This window comes from Ilyonectria robusta, assembly GCF_021365365.1.
Source record: "Ilyonectria robusta strain PMI_751 chromosome Unknown BGZ61scaffold_16, whole genome shotgun sequence".
NCBI lineage: Eukaryota > Fungi > Ascomycota > Sordariomycetes > Hypocreales > Nectriaceae > Ilyonectria > Ilyonectria robusta.
In genome coordinates this window covers 599,050-617,079 of record NW_025764450.1, presented here as the reverse complement: position 1 = coordinate 617,079, position 18,030 = coordinate 599,050, and the positions used below count along the sequence as shown (strand labels likewise).

Here is an 18,030-nt window from a genome sequence, read left to right as displayed (position 1 = left end):
GTTTTAGAGCCAAGACTCTCGTAATGTTTCAATGCCGTCCAAAGGATTCTCTCGTTGCATGACATGTGGCTAAACCAAGCCATCCCATTGCGGGGGGTTTTGCGCTATACTGGTAGAGGCAGAAGGAATGAGCTAATTCAATAACCCCTGTCGTGCTGGTTTTCGTGCCTTCCTAATACGTCTGCCGATCCGTCGTATGGAAACATCGCGGACTTTGCTGGTCTTATTCTTGTTCCCTCTTTCTTCTTTGAGCTAAGGCGAGTCAGCCGTGAAAACGATTACTTCTGCCAGCCTATGAAACTTGCTCTTTCAGCCACGACGCATTTGATGCCGGTTATCTGTATTATGATGTATCATCAAGCCTAGCTAGGGTCGAGAGCGGTGATACATAGTGTTGTTGCCATCCTGTGAGACCAACCAGCATTATCCTTGGCTCTTTACAGGGCCTAACAGTCTCATCCCCGATCTGACATGGTCGAGCATTGGTAATCAATATTGCCCCCTGTCTTCTCAGGGTAGTAGTCGATGGGCAGACGATTACATAGTATGTCAGCTTAACCTCGGACAGGCGGTAGGTATTTGCAACGTGACCGCACTTTGGGAATTAAATGATTAGCCTTGTACACCATAGGTCTAGAGATTATATACGTAATTCAACATCCTGATCTTCTTATTTACTAGCCTAAATATCATTACTTTTTACTGGTAGCAAAGTGGATAAAAATATTGAGGAGAATTAATATTGGTATCCACGATGGCCATGGTCGTGTTGAGCTTCCATTTTACTGGTATTCGTTCCAGGGCTGGAACACTGTTAAATCCCACTCTGACAAAGACGTTCCCGTCCGCCCCTCTCTGGGCTGACATCACATCTCAGCTGTATTTCGGTAACCCCGGGTTCAAAGACTATGATATGAGAGTACTAACTCAAGCTCGCATGTTTCCAGTTGTCCAAGTTTTCACTTTTTTTCTTACTCCGAATGAGACCTGGTTGGTTTGGCAGGTGCGCCGCTTCGGTCTCGCCCCGGTCCTCTCTTGATTGTTTAAATATTGATGCGATAATACAGAAGATAAAATACAAAACGAGCTCACAGCTTGATACTAGGATACAATTCCGTCAATACACTGGCAGGAGGAAAGAAAGAGTATAGGGTAAGTTGCCAGGGACAAAACTAACCCAAAAATGAGGACCTGATGCTATTGTGGTCATTCATTGGCCTATTTCGTCGAGGACCCACTCGACCCCTGAAACAATCTCTCCAGGGTTTTGATTGAGGACTCGGCTGCGCGTGGAAGTTCAACTCAACTCAGCGCATACAGGCGTTCACAATCTATCGTGACGCCCACGGAAGTATATTCTGCCTATTGAGCTTTGGCTTATCTGTTCTGCTTGACTATGGAAGTCTAGTCTGTCTTTCTTGGAATAATATCGCTCAAGGACAGACGCTGTCCCGATACGTGTCACTACGTCAACATCGAGAGCCGCCTTTCTGTCCATCTCGCGACTATGCGCCTTCTATCCTCTCGTCGCTTGGCAGTTAGCCGGAGGACACTATTAGTATCATCGGTATTGATGTTTTTGGGTCTCTTTATGTACTTTCGCACCCCAGATCCCGACGCTGATACAGATGTTGATGGTGGCTGCAACATCCTGTCAAATGGCCATTCTGGTCACATCCTTCTCCGAGGTACGCTTTTGACGGCCGACGGCCCCGTCTTAAATGGATGCGTCTTAATCCAATCGGGGAAAATCATGCGCGTTGGCCACGATCCTGCCACCTGCGAGCTTGATCAGCATGCGACGATCATCGAGTGCCGGGACTCCGTCATATCGCCTGGATTTATCAATACGCATGAGCACATCGAATACTCGACGGTGAACCCGCTTCACAGCACAGGCGAACTCTACAATCATCGCCACGACTGGAGAGTCGGCCTACGAGGACACGCGATCCAGCCTGTTGAAGTCAACGGAAGCATGTCGGATGCTACCAAATGGGGTGAATTGAGGCACCTCTTCTCCGGGACTACTTCCATTGTCGGCGGGCATATGGCCCCGGGTCTTGCTCGAAACCTTGACTTTGCCCAGGGATTGGAAGATGGTCTTGGTGAGACAGCAGATACCTGGGCTGTCTTTCCCCTTGACGACGTCGAAGGTATTATTCGGTCTGGGGACTGTGATTATGGGCCAAAAGCGATAGATGGACAAAAAGCCGCGAAACTTCACCGATACATCGCACACGTTGCGGAAGGAGTCGATGTCGAAGCCAGGAACGAATTCCAGTGTCTATCCGACGAGCGATATGACGTTGTACCTCTTCCAAAGGGTGGCGGTCTCAGCACTGATATCGTGTCACCCAACTTCGCTCTTGTTCATGCCCTCGGGCTTTCAGAAACCGATTTTGATCTTGTGGCTGCGCGCAAGGCCATGGTTGTTTGGTCTCCTCGGAGCAACATATTCCTCTACGGGAAAACCCTCGACGTTTCTTATCTTCTAAAGGCCGGCATCACAGTGGCCCTCGGTACGGATTGGCTGCCATCTGGATCTGCGACAATGGGAAGAGAAGCGGCTTGTGGCTTCTCGGCAACTAAGCTCAGTTTTGGCCAGGTTCTAGATTCCAAGACGCTGTGGGAAATGATGACCATCAATGCCGCCAAGGTGGCTGGGTTTGAACACGAATTAGGCTCGCTCGAGGTGGGAAAGTTGGCTGATATCGCCGTGTTCTCGGGCAAGAAGCTGAGTGATCCCTTTGCGGCAGCAGTTTATGGCCCGGAAGAAAACATCCAGCTCGTCATGAGGGGTGGAAAAATACTCGTTGGTGGTAGTGGTCTTGAGGAGTTGATGAACAAACATTGCGAGTACGTTATGTTCAGTGCAGTGCACAAAATAGTTTGTGTCGGGGACGAGCTTGGGATGAGCTTCTCATCATTCGAGGCTACGCTCGGTCGTGTATATCCAGCAGTCCTGCCTGGTATCCCCCATAACGAACCATCCTGCGAGCCATCTAGATAGATAGAGATTAGATAATTTGTGTGATACATTGACTCCAATAAACTATCGTTTGTGCACTATTCCGGAGCCATTACTTCATCACGCACTCGCCATTTTCAGAACGGCTGGCAAGTTCAGTGCCGGGTCATTATTCTCCACAATACCCAACACAGTAGAAGGTTTCTTATATCCAAGAAGGGACAGCATTTTGTCGCTCATTGTGAGTGCTTTGCTGTGTGGGATCGCCAAGAATTGATTCTCCTCCGTGCGCATAGTCCCCCTCACAAAGAACAGCCCATGGATCTTGCGTACCTCGCCTGGGACAGAGTTATGTCCACCGCCGTGATAACAAGAGGCTAGAAATATGAGGGCAGACCCTTGCTCCATTTCTGAAAATTTGATACGACTTAGCTATTTATGTTCAGAGGATAACTGCGCACTGTGACTTACCAGCAAAGCATATCTCATTGAGCTGTGGAGTTCGGTTGTCGTCCCACTTGTGAGACCCCGGGATGAACATGGTCGCACCATTCTGGCGAGTCGTCTTGGTCCCCGCAATCAAGCAGGCGAATTGACTTGCTTTGGAGAGGTCGAACTTGTCCCCATGCCGGATGCCATGGACGTTGTCATCTCTGTGTAGCCTCTGTCTCGGAGCGCCGTATCCGATGTGAAGGGTGATGCTGATACTCAAAAGTGGGTCAATAGAGTTATCCTCGACAAAGTCCTCTCGGATAACGCTGAAACTATCCTTGAGAATAGATGTTCGGAGATTATCCAGTACTGGGAACTCGCAGATCTTGGCCACAGTGGGTGATTTGCCCACTAATCCTGGAACTGCGAGCGTTTCCTTGGGGATGATGTGCAACGCACTGTTCTCAGTCGATTTAACGTCCTTCTGATGCGCTTTGACGTCAACATCAATAGCTTCCAGGTCCTCCAGCGACACGAAATCAGTCAGAATCACACCGCCATCTCTTTCGAGGATGGTGAGGATATCTTCGATTGGCGCATTTGCTGAAAGTGAGGCGATAGAGACTGACGGTTCGTAGGAGGGGTCAATCGGCGGTGGATGCCCATTCATTTTTGGTTAGATTGCGGGGTTGGACTGCCGAGTGGCAGATGATTACAAGAAATTGGGGCGTAAAATCGACAGAGAAATATAGCAGAACCCAAGTTGTAACGGGAATACCACTGCTTAGAATCTGAGACAAGAATAACGAGGCAGTAAATTCAGCATCTATGCAGAAATGAGGCTCACGTGGCCGCTTAAATGGCTTGTATTCAGTTAGTCTCGCAGTAATAGCACAGATAGCGGTCCCATTCTGGCAGGTGTCGGCCGAACAGTTGCGTAATCTTGTCACATTGGCGAGAAGCCACTGGCCTTAGTGCAGCCTATCAAGATACACGCTTATCAAACACTAGATAGCACGGGGCGATCGCGACCCGAAGGCAGGCAGTTTCCGACCTCGACGTGCTCGCTTGGTTCTTGGCTTTTGGGTGGTGGTGGGATCCTCGGCACTCGGTTATCATCCACGACAACCATTCCAAGGCAGTCATGTGCCGTCTAGTGATATCCAGCTATGTGAAAGTTCCTGGGTTCATAGTACATCCAACTATCACTTGTTGGTATCCACCCAGAAGCTTACAGGATGACAGCTGGTCGACAATGGCACACACTCAGCGGAATATACTTGCCCTACGCTGTGGTGACATATGATAGCTTCCTATGCTGATAATGTATATATATTAAGAAATGTGAGCGCAAATTTTGAGGATAGAGCCACCACCGAGCTGCAATTCTCAGGAGCACACTGCCCAAAACTGTTTATCCAACCTTTCTTCTACCAGCATATATCGACAGCCACAATGACCGAAGTCCTTTCTCCCATTCCGGTTCCGCAGCTGAAGTTGAAGCCCATTCTCAAAGATCAACTGAGGCCCTCGCGACCCGCAGCGCAGGCCATCTTCAGCCCGGAAAAGCACCTGTCATTCTCAGAGGAGCCCAGGATATTGTCTTTGGCTGACGTTGCCTTACCCGAAGATGCTGGCATCTCCCACGTTGCCTGCTCGCACCCCTTCCCTCTCTTCAGCGAAGAGGCGATTGGTATCATGAGAGATGAGATTTTCACGACCGAAGTCTGGAAGAATTGTCTGTACAGCACGGAATTTGCAGCCTGCCAGTTGCGAGGCCACTGCCCAAAGTGAGTTGATGCCTTGCCTAATGCCAAGATGCTCTTAATTAAATATTAATCAAGATATGCGCCCTTCATGACCCAAGCTTGGAAGAACCCACAGACCTTGTCCATCATCTCGAAGATCGCCGGCATAGACCTCATCCCCAACATCGAGTACGAAATTGGCAATATCAACATCGCTGTCCAGGGCCCAGTCAAAGATGGCTCAGAGGTAGAGAAGACGGGCGACGAAAACCTATCCGTGACCAAATGGCACTACGATAGCTATCCTTTCGTATGTGTCGTTATGATGAGTGACGCTTCGGAGATGATGGGCGGCGAAACCGCGCTCAAAAGCGGCACCGGAGAGATTCTCAAAGTCCGTGGACCGCAAATGGTAAGCATCCATCTCGCCATAGCTTCCATATACTAATAAATATCTAGGGATCTGCCGTTGTTCTTCAGGGCAGATACGTCCAGCATCAGGCATTGGCCGCACTTGGCGGTAGAGAGCGCATAACCATGATCACATCATTCAGGCCTCGTGACCCTATCATCAAGGACGATTCCGTTCTTACTTCGATCAGGCCCATTTCAGAGCCATCGGAGCTGTACTACCAATGGACAAAGTACAGGGTCGAAGTTTTACAGGAACGTTTGAAGAGCATGCTCAATGAAATGGAAGAGAACCATCGAGCCGGCAAACAGACGGATGTCAAGCGGGTCAAGGAAGTCCTTGAACAGCAAGAAAAGTATCTTGAAATTACCAACAATGAGATTGTAGAAAATCGAGTAGCCGTACGAGGTTGGGGAGAGTCTTAGTGGTACCGCGAGAGATATTCGTGTAGGATCGAGATGATGTAGTTGAGCCAGACTAGATTGAATACAATCGTTGAAGTGAATGAGTTTCAAGGTAGCTGATGGCGGGTAACAGTAAATGTTCAAGGGCATTCACATCGAACGGGCTATTTGAGAGTAATCACTTCTTTACAAATAAACCTGCACTATGAACAAGTGTTTTTTGCATAGCCCGTTAACTTTCCGTCCTCGGCGGGATAGTGACCAGTCCTCTTTTCTCCATTGTGCGCCACTGCATCGCCTTAAGCAAGCTGTAAAGAACCGACAGAGTCGGCATAGCTACTCCCAATGCCGTGCCTGTCCGTAGCGGCTCTCCGACGAGGTTTTCTACCTCAGTGAAATGGCCCTGCGCTACGTTAGATACATCGACCAATCGTTGAAAAGAGCATCGTACCTTCTGGACATCAACCAGCATACTTGGTGACAGATACATTGTCAACGGGTCCAGATTAATCATTGTATCGCAGATGTCTGCTTCCAATTGCACACCAGCGGCGGCTGCGGCCGCTCGAATCTCCTCCATAGCCGGTCTGACCAAGGCCGCGACAGTGTCATTGGCCATTCTGATGCGTCCTGTGTCCAAGCCGGTTACAGCGCATGTAGAGTTCAAGCATGCGTTGTAGATAAGCTTGCGCCATCGGCTGTAGGGTACGTTTTCGGCAAATGTACACGCCGTCTTCCCGCCGGCAGAGTACATCTCAATGAATTCCCTGGCAGCTGCTTCTTCTGTTTTCTCATCTAAGCGAGGATTGTGAAATGCGCCTAGAATCAGTTCATCAGGGTATTCATGCTCGATGACGCCATGGGCGACCTCATGGGAGCCGATCATGCTGACGCCCGACAGGCAAATATTGTCGGGAAATCTCTCAAAAATTGGAGTTTCAATGTTGAGCCCGTTTTGTATCAGTACAATTACTGTACGACCAGGGATCACGGCAGGGCCTATCAAGTCTGTGACAGTAGGAGGGCAATCGGGGACGTTTTTGGTGGTCACGACAATGTAATCAAATTGTTGTTCGGTGGTGGTTGGCACGCGGCCAACGACTGCCGAGATTGTGAGCAGATGCCAATATCTTCCGGAATAGTACATACTATGAGAAGGCCTCCATCCAGTGACGTTTCCGTGATCGCAGGATGTGATGCTGAAGCCGTTGTCTGTAACAGCCTTGAAATTCGACCTTAGCACCGCCGTTACACTCGCTTGTCCTCCGACTTCAAGATTTAGGGCGCCGATGGTGCCCACTCCCCCGCTTCCAAGCAGGAGGACTTCCTTTTTTGTCGGCTCTCGTTGTCCCATGACCAGGTCTTGTGCACTTGAGAAGCGGTGATAATGCGTTGTGAAGGATGGGGGATTGATAGGGCGTCTGTCTTGTCTCGAGGGAAGAACACCAATGGCTTCTTAAGCCAGTGGGAAACCAACACATGGAATGGCGGGGCCCTGATTCGGCAGTGTGATGCTCGTAGTCGGCATGTACGATGCAAGCTTGGTTCTAAACGACCTAGCGCTTCACGATGGGATAAGATTACCTGATTCGGATGGCTGCAACGGTGGATAAGGCCGGTAATAGGCGTTGAGGGGGACACGAGGTAGCCCAAGTGCGGGGATTGATAAGCTGCTCGATGAAGATAAATAGACACAAGAGGAAGTTGGAGGCCGAGTCTAGCAGCGACTCCAGAAACCGCATCGCAACATACCTACCGACTTGTCGCGACTGGCCAGGCCCCATGGCTGTTTGAGAGACATGGAGCTGCGCAAGAAGGCGTGTGGGGCCTGTCGAGCTCGAAAGATTCGATGCAGTCGCCAGATTCCACGATGCGCTGCTTGTCGGCGCTCCAACTTGGACTGCAAGGCGCAGGAGACGTCCAATGACTTGATATGGCTGTCTCGCCAGGATAATGGTGACCGACAAGATGCTCATTCAACGGGAAATGTGCTTCGACGGCATTGTATTTTTAGTGGTAAGTCAACACGATGCATTTCCTCCAAGCTGTAGACTGACGTCCGGACTAGATGAACAGCGTGTCCACGAGTGTGGCATTTTGCTAAACCAAGTAGCGGAGCAAAACATAGATAGTATCCTCAGCCAAGTCGATGAAGCGTCTCAGGGTCTTAGAGGTCGGAGTGCTTCTGTCAAAGTTGGACCATTTGGTGCATTTCATGCCCCAGCGTCATACTCGCTGCCGGAGTCACCATCAACGCCAGCTGCGTCAAGAAGTGACACAAACGCGACGCTTCAACCCTCGGATTTGGGGTCCATTCTTTCTTCCACGTTATACCCAAATGGAGAAGACCTCCTCAGTTCGTCTAATTCGGCTCCGGACAACTGGGGAGACTTGGGGGATTTATTTGAACCGCTGTCTCCGCAATGGCCGACGTACCCCTTCTTTGAGGACTTGGTTGGGCTTCCAGGTGCAACTCTGTCAGACATCAATCAAAATGAGATTGAAGGAGAATCAGAGGAAGCTGTCCAGCACCCAGACGACTCAAAACCCGAGGGAGAATCGTCCCATGCAGCGGGGCTTGTCAACGCAACATTTCTGAAAGAGCCATCACAGCTAGAAATCGTCCTAGACGGCACAATGTCGCTTTCGATAAACCAAGTTCAGCTTCTGTTGAGAAATTATGAAATGGACCTTGTCAACAGTCTCACACCTCTGAAGCACGACAAACCACCGTGGGTATTGCTGCATCTAAAATGCGCCCTGGCAGCTTTCAGCGATCTGTACATGATGGGACGATCAAATGATGCGAGAGTCTCTGTCCTTTTGTCTGTCCTGTCAACAAGCGCCTACCACCTACACCACAAACTGGCTGCGATTCCTGGAGCTGGTGAAGATTTGGCAGTGCTTGGAAGCCAATGCTTCCGACTTGCAAAGAAGCGGCTCCAAGCATGTCTTCAAAAGAGGTCTGGGACCACTAAAGTGGCCAAGTACAAGGAAATGCTCATGGCTTTTCTCAACCTAGTGACGGCTTGCGTAAGTCTTTCCCGACATTCTTTCCACTAATACTAACCTTTCGGTAGGTTTTCGCAGGAGAGATGCAAGAAGCAAGATATTTTCTTCTTGATGCCGGCCGCTTGATAAATGCATATGGCATTCAGAAGGCGCAAAAGTCCAAGAAGGTCATCATCCTGCATGCCATGTACGTCTATATGAGAGTATTTGAAGAATGCGCACATCCCAGCTCGAACATCAGAAATCCATGCAATCCGATGGATGCTGGGTCGGGGAATGAAGCCGGTCGTTATTCCTCAATGTGGAAACACGATCCCAGAAAAGACCTACCATTTCCACAAGGAGACAAACCAGCGCCCGAGACGAGTACATCAATCTTGCCACATGACATCGAGGTCGCCAGTATGCTGGAAAAGATCTACGGTATCCCGCAAAATCTCTTTCATCTGGTCTGGCAGACTACAGCTCTCGGAAATGAAGTGGCTGAGCTCAGATATACTTCTGGCTTGACTCCTCAGATGTCATTGAGGATTAAAGAGCTAGATGACACAATCATGTCTTTCGAAAATCCGCATCTTCTCAAAGGACAAGGCCAAGGTCAAGACGCCCCAAGCTCAACATCCAGCAGGCAAGGCGGAGAAGAAGAGGTCGAACGCCGGACAGCGCTGCTATTTGACTTGACTGAAGCACTTCACTCTGCACTCATCATCTATTTCTATCGCCATGTGTGCGACATGGGCTTGCTGGTGCTTCAACACTACGTTGAAAAGACAGCGAAATCGTTGTTTCGTTACGAATCGCAGAAGCAAGAGTACGGCGATACGTCACCCGGGATATGCTGGCCTGCTTTCATTGCGGGTTGCGAGACGAACAGTGTCGAACTCAGGGAGGAATTATCAATATGGCTGCTCAACAATGCGCAGAGTAGTGGTATTGGAATGTTCTCTACCGCACATGACCTTGTTGTGGAGGTGTGGCGTGCGAGGGAAGTGCCCGGTTGTGAGAATTTGCATTGGAAATCTGTCGTAGCAAACCATGATACTCGATTAGTCCTTACCTAAATCTAAATCTACTTGAAAATATGCTGTCGCTATGGGAAATGGCTGCAGAGCAACCGAATCCGACCCATCTACATCCCCGGAATGCGTTTGCCCTATAGCTTAGCTACCAAACCACATGCTGGCAACTTTGCATACTGCTCGTACTCCTTTAAACACTCTGGGTTTATAATGGAACCAGTGTTCTTCACTTTCTCCCCGCAAACCACGCTCTTGATGGCATTCTCGATTCTTTTACCATTCATTGTGTAAGGAAGGTTTTGAACCTGGAAAATGTGCGATGGAACGTGTCTGGGACTGAGCATTGTCCTTATGGCGTCGCGGATCTTGGAGAGCAGTGGTGTCCCGAGGATGGCATCATTTCTCATTTTGACGAAAAGTAGCACTTGCTCATCCTTGTCAATTGGGCGTCTCTGCCCGACGGCGACAAAATCCTCAAGTTCGGCGAACTTCTCGACAACATTATATATCTCAGCTGAGCCAAACCGGACGCCTAGAGGTTTGTTAGTATACTGTCACTGGGACGATGGGAAATGGGTTCTTACCTCCTGGGTTGAGGACGCCATCACTACGACCGTGGATGAGGTAGCCTTTTGTCTTGGGATTCTGCGACATAAAGTCACCATGGCACCAAATCCCTGGAAACGTATCAAAATACGCCTTGCGGTACTTTTCAAGGCCACCGTCGCCCCAGAAGGTCACAGGCATGCTCGGGAAAGGTGTTGTGATGACAAGCTCTCCTCTTTCTCCTGTTGCGTCGACATTTTGACCGCTTTCGTCCCATATCTGTACATCCATCCCTAGAGTGGCAACTGCAAGCTCACTCCCACTTATGGGTACTAAGTTGTTGCCGCCGACGACTGCGCATAAATATTAGCAAATACACTACGACAGTCCAGCCTGGTTACTCACTACCACCAAGCATATCTGTCCCGCCAGAGCCGTTTTGGAGCGCCACCCGTTTTGGAAAAGTATTATAGAACCATTCGAACGTCTCGGTAGAAAGTGCTGACCCAGACGTAAGAGTGGCTTGTAAGCTCGTTAGTGGAGGCAGTGAGCCTTTGAGGTCGTGCATGATTGCGTTGAGAAACTTTGGGCTGGTACCCCAGTGCGTAACCCTTTACACACTTGTGATTAGCTATATGCCAACGGCATCAGATGAACAGAACAAGTAGTCTTAGGGGCGACATACCCTTGCTCCTCTAGCAAACGGAGCTGGAAAGATGGAGAAGGCTCCATCGGGTTCCCATCATATAGAATTATTCTTGACCCGACACTGAGAGCGCCAACCAATAGATTCCACATCATCCACCCAGTCTATGCGATGTTGGTGTGAGAATTATTCAACTTAGAATAGAATGATGACAACTTACCGTAGTATACTGGTAATATGTCGAGTCTATTCCGAGGTCCAATCCCAAGGCGAGGTCAATCTTGTGCTTGAGCAGCGCTCCACCTCCAGAGTGACAGATGCCTAGTATGGTGTTAGTCGGTCAGTTGACTTTAGCAGAAGATGAATAATCGTCCACTTTGATGACAAGGGAATCTACTACTTACACTTCGGTGGACCCGTGGTACCAGACCTGACGTTGTTAGCTACTTCTCATCTACTGAGGTGACCAGATATACCCACGAATAGAGAATGTAGATAGGATGGTCAAACCCTACTTGCGTGAACTCGAGCGGTTCTGTAGGAACGCGAAGAAAGCTATCAAGTGGGAGCCTGTTTCATTAGGGTCAGTCTTCGCTTTGGGATGCGTGCAACCAGGCATGGCATAAAAACTTACAGCTTGTCATCATCCCAGAGCGGTCCATTGATGACGACAACATTCGCAAGCTGCTTGACCCCTTTTCTCAATTTCTCGACAGAAGACTGCATTTTCCCCCGCAAATCGCGCTTCTTTCCTCCATATAGGATCTCGGAATCAACGAAGAGAATCTTCGGCTGAACTTGTGTGTACCTCTCGACAATGCCCTTCGTCCCCATGTCTGGAGAGGTAGAGGAGAAGATGGCGCCAATAGTACCAGCAGCAAGTAAGATCAACAACGTTTCCAAGGAGTTTGTAGCCACGGCTATTATCGTGAGCTTGAGCACGGAAAATACGGCGGTGGCGAGGACGGTGATCTTTTACTTACTTGCCACGCGGTCCCCTTCCTTCACGTCAGCATGCTGTAAAGCGCTCGCGTATCGAGCAACCTCAAGCTGCAACTCCCTCCATGTCAAATGTTTCCACTGAGTCCCAGCCTCTCGACAAGCCGATACTGCTATCTTGTCCGGGTGTGCACTCATTCCAACGGACAGCAAATTCTCTGTGAAATTCATCCGGGCATCTGGGAACCACTGCGGCCTAGGCCACATCTTTTCGATACCAATGGCGACTTGAGATGGAGGTTGGGAGGTGACCAGACCGCAGAAAAGCCACAGCTCTTGGTAAAACAACTCGAGGCTTCGAACAGACCATTGGTGTAGCTGGGCGTAATTTTCCAACGCTAGGTCATATTTGATGTTCACATGTCTTCTGAACGCATCAAGGCGCGTGAGGTGAGGGCTGGAATGTGCCCAGACGCTCATGTTCAAGGAGGTAAGAGAAACCAGCTGGACCGCGATGGGAATTGCTTGAAGTGAGGCGTCGTACTGTCTTGTCCTGTCGTTTGGGCTTCTTGGGCGGCGTTAAACGACTTCTTTTCGTATTTATTTCTGCGACTAATCAGCCAAGGTCAAGTCTTTAAATTTGTCGTTTCTCACTGGACAATTTCGCCAAAGCCGTCAAGTCCGGCCTCGGTATTCTCAGCGGCTGGCGTCCTACTACCGCGGTCCGGTGAATCTGTCACTACTCAAATTTCCGTATCATACGCCACCATCTGAGGAGCAATGTGAAATGGAGCAATTGCGAAAAGGTACGGGGCCGTCTAGAGTCCGCGTGGGTCGAAACCTCGGCTTAGGGCTGTTTTAGTTCCGCCGAGCCTAAACCATTCCTATGTCTAGTTCCTCCGAGCTTCCCCGCAAGCTGCAGCTCTCCCGGACGCTACGAATCCTTGCTCGGTGGAAGCGAAATCTCTCCGTGAAGGGTGGCACGTTTACGGAGGATCAGAGAGGCAGCTCGCGTGTTGCTTGGACTACACCAAAATGTATCACGAGGGAGGCGAGGGCTATGAAAACAAAAGAGGAACATGATGGCGTCTCAACTTGTTAAGAGGCCATACAGAGCAATAAACGCTACCAGAGGGCATCAATTATTTGGTTCATTGACTTACTTCCTTACCCGAGTGTCATAACTGAAGATGGAAGAAACAGATGTCATCATTGTTGGTGCAGGGCCGTCAGGTCTGGCTCTCGCACTCGCACTCAATCATCAGAATATCAAGGTCGGACTTCATACTCCTTGGAAATTAGGCTTCTGTGGTTAACGATTGTGTAGTCCATCATCCTGGAGAAAGAACTGGAGATTAGTGAAGACCCGCGTGCAATTGCGCTCGCCGGGGAAGTCCACCGCATCGTCGAACTCCTTGGTGTCAATCACGCTAAAATGAAGGAAATCGGGCAGAGTGAGTTGGCTAGCACGACATCATTAGCGGAATATTCTCTTGGCTAATACGTGTCTCACAGTTCTGACCGAGATTCACTTTCACCGGGAGACTTTCACTTCCAAACCGTTTCTCACCATTGATCAGGAACGCGACTGGGGCGCACAGGCATTGCCCCCTGCTTCAGTTATTCTTCAGCCAAGATTAGGTACCACCTCAAACAACACTTGGGTGGCGGTTGAATTGCTAACGCACCAGCAGAAAAAGAGTTCCGGGCACTCGTTGAGGCCTCTAAATACGCCGAACTGAGATTGGAATGCACAGTAACGGGTATTAATGAACTCGGAACCGGCGTGCAAGCTACCTACAAACGCAAAGACGGGTCAACAGCAGAGCTCAAAGGGTCCTACCTAGTTGGTGCCGACGGCAAGCGTGGAATCGTTCGCAAGGAATACCTCGAAGACAAAGGCATTGAGCAGGTGACAGGATTGTGCGGGAATCCCTGTCTAATTCTAGGAGAGCGCTAACTGGAAAACAGGTACAAATACGAGGCGACCTGGATTGCGGCAAATGTACGCATCAACCTGCCTACGCCTACATCGCACCCGAGTTTCCCGCTGTGGAAAATTGGCTACCAACCGGAGGAGCTATGGGACATCTTTTGGCCCGGTGGTTGGCAGTGAGTACAATTCCCTGTAACGGATCCATAGTCAAGAGAATCAATGGGACTAATATCACTGCCAGCTTTTGTAATCACCCAACAATGCCTGTCGCAACAGGGCGTTTCGGCCCGAAGGAGGGCAAATACTGGAGGTTCTTTAAAACTCCTGTCCTGAAAAATGACGAGTATCTGTGGAATTAACCAGCTGCTCGCCAGATATGAATATGAACTACCTCCAAATTACGTGCCGGACGATCTCGAGAAGCATTTGGAAGAACAGTTAATGCCGCACCTGGTACTCCCCGCATCGAGGTTTTCGTGAGTAATTTCTTTCCAGCATACACATGCCAAGCGAAGAGACATGTTGACAAAATCCCAAGCCGCAAGGGCATGACTGTAAAAAGCCCGGTTCAATTTCCATGGGACTGTATTGAAGTTTTGCGGTGCGCCCCAGCCAAGTGAGTACTCGGATTTAGAAATCAATATTTAACTGGATTTCTTACGCAAAATAGCTTCACACAGAAGGTGGTTAACAAATGGTTTCACAACAACATCATTTTGATCGGCGACGCGGCCCACGTCTTCCCTCCTTTCGGAGCTCAGGGAATCGCCAACGGCGTACAGGACGCATTTGCCTTATCATGGCGTTTGGCACTGCTCTGCAACCAAAAAGCACGCAAACAACTGGTGCTAAACCAAGAGAGCCTGTTGGACTGCTGGTCACGAGAGCGCCGAAAGGGAGTCGACGATGCAAGCATGATGACCGCGGAAAATGGCAACATCTTGTTGAGCAAGTCTTCCGCGTTTATCACCATGATAAATATGGTGAGCAGCATTCTGGAATTTGTGCCATCTCTCCGAGACTCGCTCATCCGGAATCGCCTTCTTGGCTCGACCGGGTTTCTTGGAGTAGACGGCGGCTTCTTCCTGGAGAACCAAGGTGGAGGTTTGAAAGCTGCCCAAGTATGCTTCAAGGCCGCTGACGGCTCTGTCTTCCTTTCCGACCACGCATTCTGGAAGTCAACAGCCATTCTTACACTTCTGGTCTTACAACACCCCACTGAGCAGGAAGCCTCTGATATCAAAATTGCACTCAGGAAGGCGAACCTACCTCCTTACATCCTATCAGATGAGATCTTTGAGCTGTGCAAAGATGAGCCGTCGACCTGCGACTTGAAGTCAGCGTTGTCAACAACTAAACTAATGCCGGGCACAGCCGAGCACCTGGCCGGAGCTGGACTGCGTCTGCTTCCATTATACGACCAAGCTGCTTTCAAGGGGAGGTTCCAAGCAACAACGAATTACGTGTTGATGCGCCAGGATTCCATAATCTTTTCGCAGGCACAGACGCCGGCTCAGCTCTTGGAACAGCTGCGGCAGGTCTCGGACAGGTTGGGGAATAACTAGTTGAAGGGATGGGAGGCGAGGCAAACCCTCCCTCGGGTGGATTTCTTTGACGTATTACTGTATTTTGCATTCAATTTGTGTTGTTATTGTTTATATGTCAGTTCTGTTTACATACCTTAGCTCTCGTGACATCTTACTACATATACCATTGTATTTTTGGTATCGCGTGTAGTGTTAAATGTGTGCTCTTATTATTTGCAGCTACTACATACCTTGCAACATCCGATGAAATTGAGTAAACCTAGAAAAAACTCGCAAATGGTCTAAAGCTCTCACCTGCGACCTTAGCAACCACGAATGTACTTGTGGGAAGCAGAAAGACTGACTATCCATTCAAAGAATCAGATTCAGCAACTTCAAATCTCCCTTAATATGCAAGACGTTATGTTAGATTAGTAGGGCGTAGGATATAGTAGCTTTGAAATTGCCAAAAGTTACTCGCCGTTGCTACCGCATTTTGGTTTCGCAATATGGGAAGCTATGTCACATTCCGGACGGCAAAGCGCAATTTCCAGCCTAGGTTCTGTTGAAAAGGCCACCCGTATATAGGCTTCTCTTTGCTCCATAGATTGGTTTTTTAACAACGCCAAATTATCCAATTCAGTAACGAAGCTCTGATTGATAAAGTAGAAAAGTCTATTGTTGCTGCAGAAAATATCTGTAGGCGTTCCTATGTCCCAGTGTATATATCTCTACTCAAAAATCATCTTATTTGTTAAGGTCATTGACGCGATTTCAATCTCAACGGTATCTTCGTTCTTCAAGCTATACTTGGGAGTCTGAAAATACCCGATGCCTGGCGGAGACCCTGTCATAACCACGGTACCTGCAGGCAATGTTGTTCCTCAATTCCGAAACAGTTAGCAAGAATGTCTACGAAGCCGCTTACTTCTAGAAAACTTACCCTGTGAAAGAAAACTGATCAAAGTTGATGGGCCGTGGATCAAATCGATGGCACTGTCCTGGAACACCTTCCCGTTGACTTTGGTGAGAATTCGTTTGTCATCTAAGCTGCCAAAAGTAGCTGCACTCGTCAAGACTGGTCCCAGAGGGGCGAATCCATCAAAAGCTTTGCAGCGTGTAAACTGGCCCCCTGCACGCTTCGGGTCTTGGAACATTCGGGCAGTCAGATCGTTGCCAACGGTATATCCAAGGATGTAGTCGGCTGCCTCTTCGGCACTAACATCCCTCGTGTCCTTGGACAAAACGATGGTGAGCTCTCCCTGTGGTATGTCAGGGTATTATTCGTTGAAATTTTAAAGTCATTTCCATTTATAAAAACAACGGGTAGCGATCCTTACCTCGAAGTCGAGAAAGCTATTGGCTGCCGCTTTCGGAATGAGGATGTCGCCCGGTCCATTAAGAGCCCTTTTCGGCTTGTACCACATAACCGGATCAAGGGGGACGGTGAGCTACCACATCATCAACACCATGTTCTTCCGCAACACATACAAGTCTCCTTGTTCACATACCTCGGCCTCCGCGGCATGCTCGCGATAGTTGACACCGATACAGATAATATCTCCCTCGTAGGGCACTGGAGCAAGAAGCTACAAATTTCAGTCAGGAAAAGTTGTGACATCATGCTGAAGAATATCATTTTCCACTTCTTGAGTGAGAAATTCACACTTACCTTCTGGACTACAACTGGCGAGCTCCCATCACCCTTCAGAAACTCCGGAAAGGACGTATACCCATCAACTGTAAGGCCAATTAATTTCGACACACTCTCCAGATTCGGCGGCGAGGCAAAATAGATATTGCCATTGCTTCCAACAAATCGTATCAAATGGTTCCAAGAAGTCATGTTCAAAAAGGTGGGATAAGAAGCAACTCGAGATGTTGTGACTTCTAAGTGGTGGCTTATTCGATTTAGATCCTGACCGGTTATGGTAAGAGCACAAGTTTTCTCCTATACTTAAGCCCGTTTACCGTACCAAACCAGCTTCATCTGCTGAGTGCGGCCTATCCAAGGATTGTTCCGAGGTTGGGAATTCCGGGATCACGAGGTTCCCTGCAACGTACGCCGCCGCTAAAGAATGCGCCGTCTCCAACGTTTCTCCACATGCACTACTGCCCAGGATACCCCGGTCTTAGATGCTCCGGACTGTCATATATGGCCCCGCTGATTGGCTCGCGGATTAAGCTACCGGAGGAACTTCTACTAGTTCGTTGCGGCTGCTGCAGAGTTCCTCCGGGACCACTCAGATTGCCGAGAGATGCACTTCGTACGTGTGGAGCTGGTGTAGGTTGACACTGGTTCATTCATTGCCACCACAATTCGGTTGTACTCAACCTTCTCTCTCGGTATCTGTGGGCTCATGGCATTTTGTGCTACTTCTCATGAGCGTAGTCGAGCACGGAAAGAAAAAATTCTATGAGTGTAGACGTGTATAGTAT

The 18,030-nt window shown here is 49.1% G+C and overlaps 8 protein-coding genes across 8 annotated transcripts; 4 read left to right on the top strand and 4 right to left on the bottom strand.

Moving 5' to 3' along the window:
- Nucleotides 1–754: 754 nt before the first annotated feature.
- BGZ61DRAFT_519918 (uncharacterized protein) lies at nucleotides 755–3,066 on the top strand (the record flags this gene model as incomplete). Its single annotated transcript, XM_046252423.1, has 3 exons — nucleotides 755–990; nucleotides 1,095–1,152; nucleotides 1,409–3,066. 3 exons carry the CDS (start codon nucleotides 755–757, stop codon nucleotides 3,011–3,013), a joined length of 1,899 nt encoding a protein of 632 aa, XP_046101550.1. The 3' UTR covers nucleotides 3,014–3,066.
- On the bottom strand, nucleotides 3,067–4,257 carry BGZ61DRAFT_424885 (phytanoyl-CoA dioxygenase). The gene is made up of 2 exons (XM_046243620.1): nucleotides 3,443–4,257; nucleotides 3,067–3,381 (listed from the first exon to the last, which is right to left on the bottom strand). The coding sequence occupies exons 1-2, from the start codon at nucleotides 4,071–4,073 to the stop codon at nucleotides 3,092–3,094; spliced, it is 921 nt and encodes a 306-aa protein (XP_046101549.1). The 5' UTR covers nucleotides 4,074–4,257; the 3' UTR covers nucleotides 3,067–3,091.
- A 601-nt stretch (nucleotides 4,258–4,858) lies between these two features.
- Nucleotides 4,859–5,988, top strand: BGZ61DRAFT_495991 (uncharacterized protein; the record flags this gene model as incomplete). Its single annotated transcript, XM_046250962.1, has 3 exons — nucleotides 4,859–5,193; nucleotides 5,248–5,563; nucleotides 5,611–5,988. The coding sequence occupies 3 exons, from the start codon at nucleotides 4,859–4,861 to the stop codon at nucleotides 5,986–5,988; spliced, it is 1,029 nt and encodes a 342-aa protein (XP_046101548.1).
- A 211-nt stretch (nucleotides 5,989–6,199) lies between these two features.
- Nucleotides 6,200–7,321, bottom strand: BGZ61DRAFT_535050 (putative 2-dehydropantoate 2-reductase family protein; the record flags this gene model as incomplete). The annotated part of the gene is made up of 3 exons (XM_046254226.1): nucleotides 6,200–6,370; nucleotides 6,419–7,068; nucleotides 7,117–7,321. 3 exons carry the CDS (start codon nucleotides 7,319–7,321, stop codon nucleotides 6,200–6,202), a joined length of 1,026 nt encoding a protein of 341 aa, XP_046101547.1.
- A 445-nt stretch (nucleotides 7,322–7,766) lies between these two features.
- BGZ61DRAFT_480656 (fungal-specific transcription factor domain-containing protein) lies at nucleotides 7,767–10,040 on the top strand (the record flags this gene model as incomplete). Its single annotated transcript, XM_046249223.1, has 3 exons — nucleotides 7,767–7,983; nucleotides 8,036–9,000; nucleotides 9,048–10,040. The coding sequence occupies 3 exons, from the start codon at nucleotides 7,767–7,769 to the stop codon at nucleotides 10,038–10,040; spliced, it is 2,175 nt and encodes a 724-aa protein (XP_046101546.1).
- Nucleotides 10,036–12,609, bottom strand: BGZ61DRAFT_395033 (uncharacterized protein; the record flags this gene model as incomplete). Its single annotated transcript, XM_046242911.1, has 8 exons — nucleotides 10,036–10,530; nucleotides 10,583–10,897; nucleotides 10,950–11,155; nucleotides 11,230–11,354; nucleotides 11,411–11,511; nucleotides 11,595–11,620; nucleotides 11,825–12,110; nucleotides 12,174–12,609. The coding sequence occupies 8 exons, from the start codon at nucleotides 12,607–12,609 to the stop codon at nucleotides 10,133–10,135; spliced, it is 1,893 nt and encodes a 630-aa protein (XP_046101545.1). The 3' UTR covers nucleotides 10,036–10,132.
- Nucleotides 12,610–13,319: 710 nt separating this feature from the next.
- Nucleotides 13,320–15,630, top strand: BGZ61DRAFT_424878 (uncharacterized protein; the record flags this gene model as incomplete). The annotated part of the gene is made up of 9 exons (XM_046243619.1): nucleotides 13,320–13,403; nucleotides 13,457–13,583; nucleotides 13,645–13,770; nucleotides 13,821–14,052; nucleotides 14,101–14,241; nucleotides 14,307–14,375; nucleotides 14,440–14,541; nucleotides 14,604–14,681; nucleotides 14,736–15,630. 9 exons carry the CDS (start codon nucleotides 13,320–13,322, stop codon nucleotides 15,628–15,630), a joined length of 1,854 nt encoding a protein of 617 aa, XP_046101544.1.
- A 692-nt stretch (nucleotides 15,631–16,322) lies between these two features.
- BGZ61DRAFT_358267 (uncharacterized protein) lies at nucleotides 16,323–17,180 on the bottom strand (the record flags this gene model as incomplete). Its single annotated transcript, XM_046240948.1, has 4 exons — nucleotides 16,323–16,474; nucleotides 16,535–16,853; nucleotides 16,932–17,042; nucleotides 17,103–17,180. Coding segments are annotated over 4 exons (660 nt in total), but the record flags the coding sequence as incomplete, so codon positions are not given.
- Between the last annotated feature and the right edge of the window lie 850 nt (nucleotides 17,181–18,030).

Excerpts from the sequence above, each read along its gene's own strand:
- BGZ61DRAFT_424885 (XM_046243620.1), bottom strand. The coding sequence starts at position 4,073 with ATGAATGGGCATCCACCGCCGATTGACCCCTCCTACGAACCGTCAGTC. Across the intron at positions 3,382-3,442 it reads CAATGAGATATGCTTTGCTG|AAATGGAGCAAGGGTCTGCC; the intron begins GTAAGTCACAGT and ends TCAAATTTTCAG.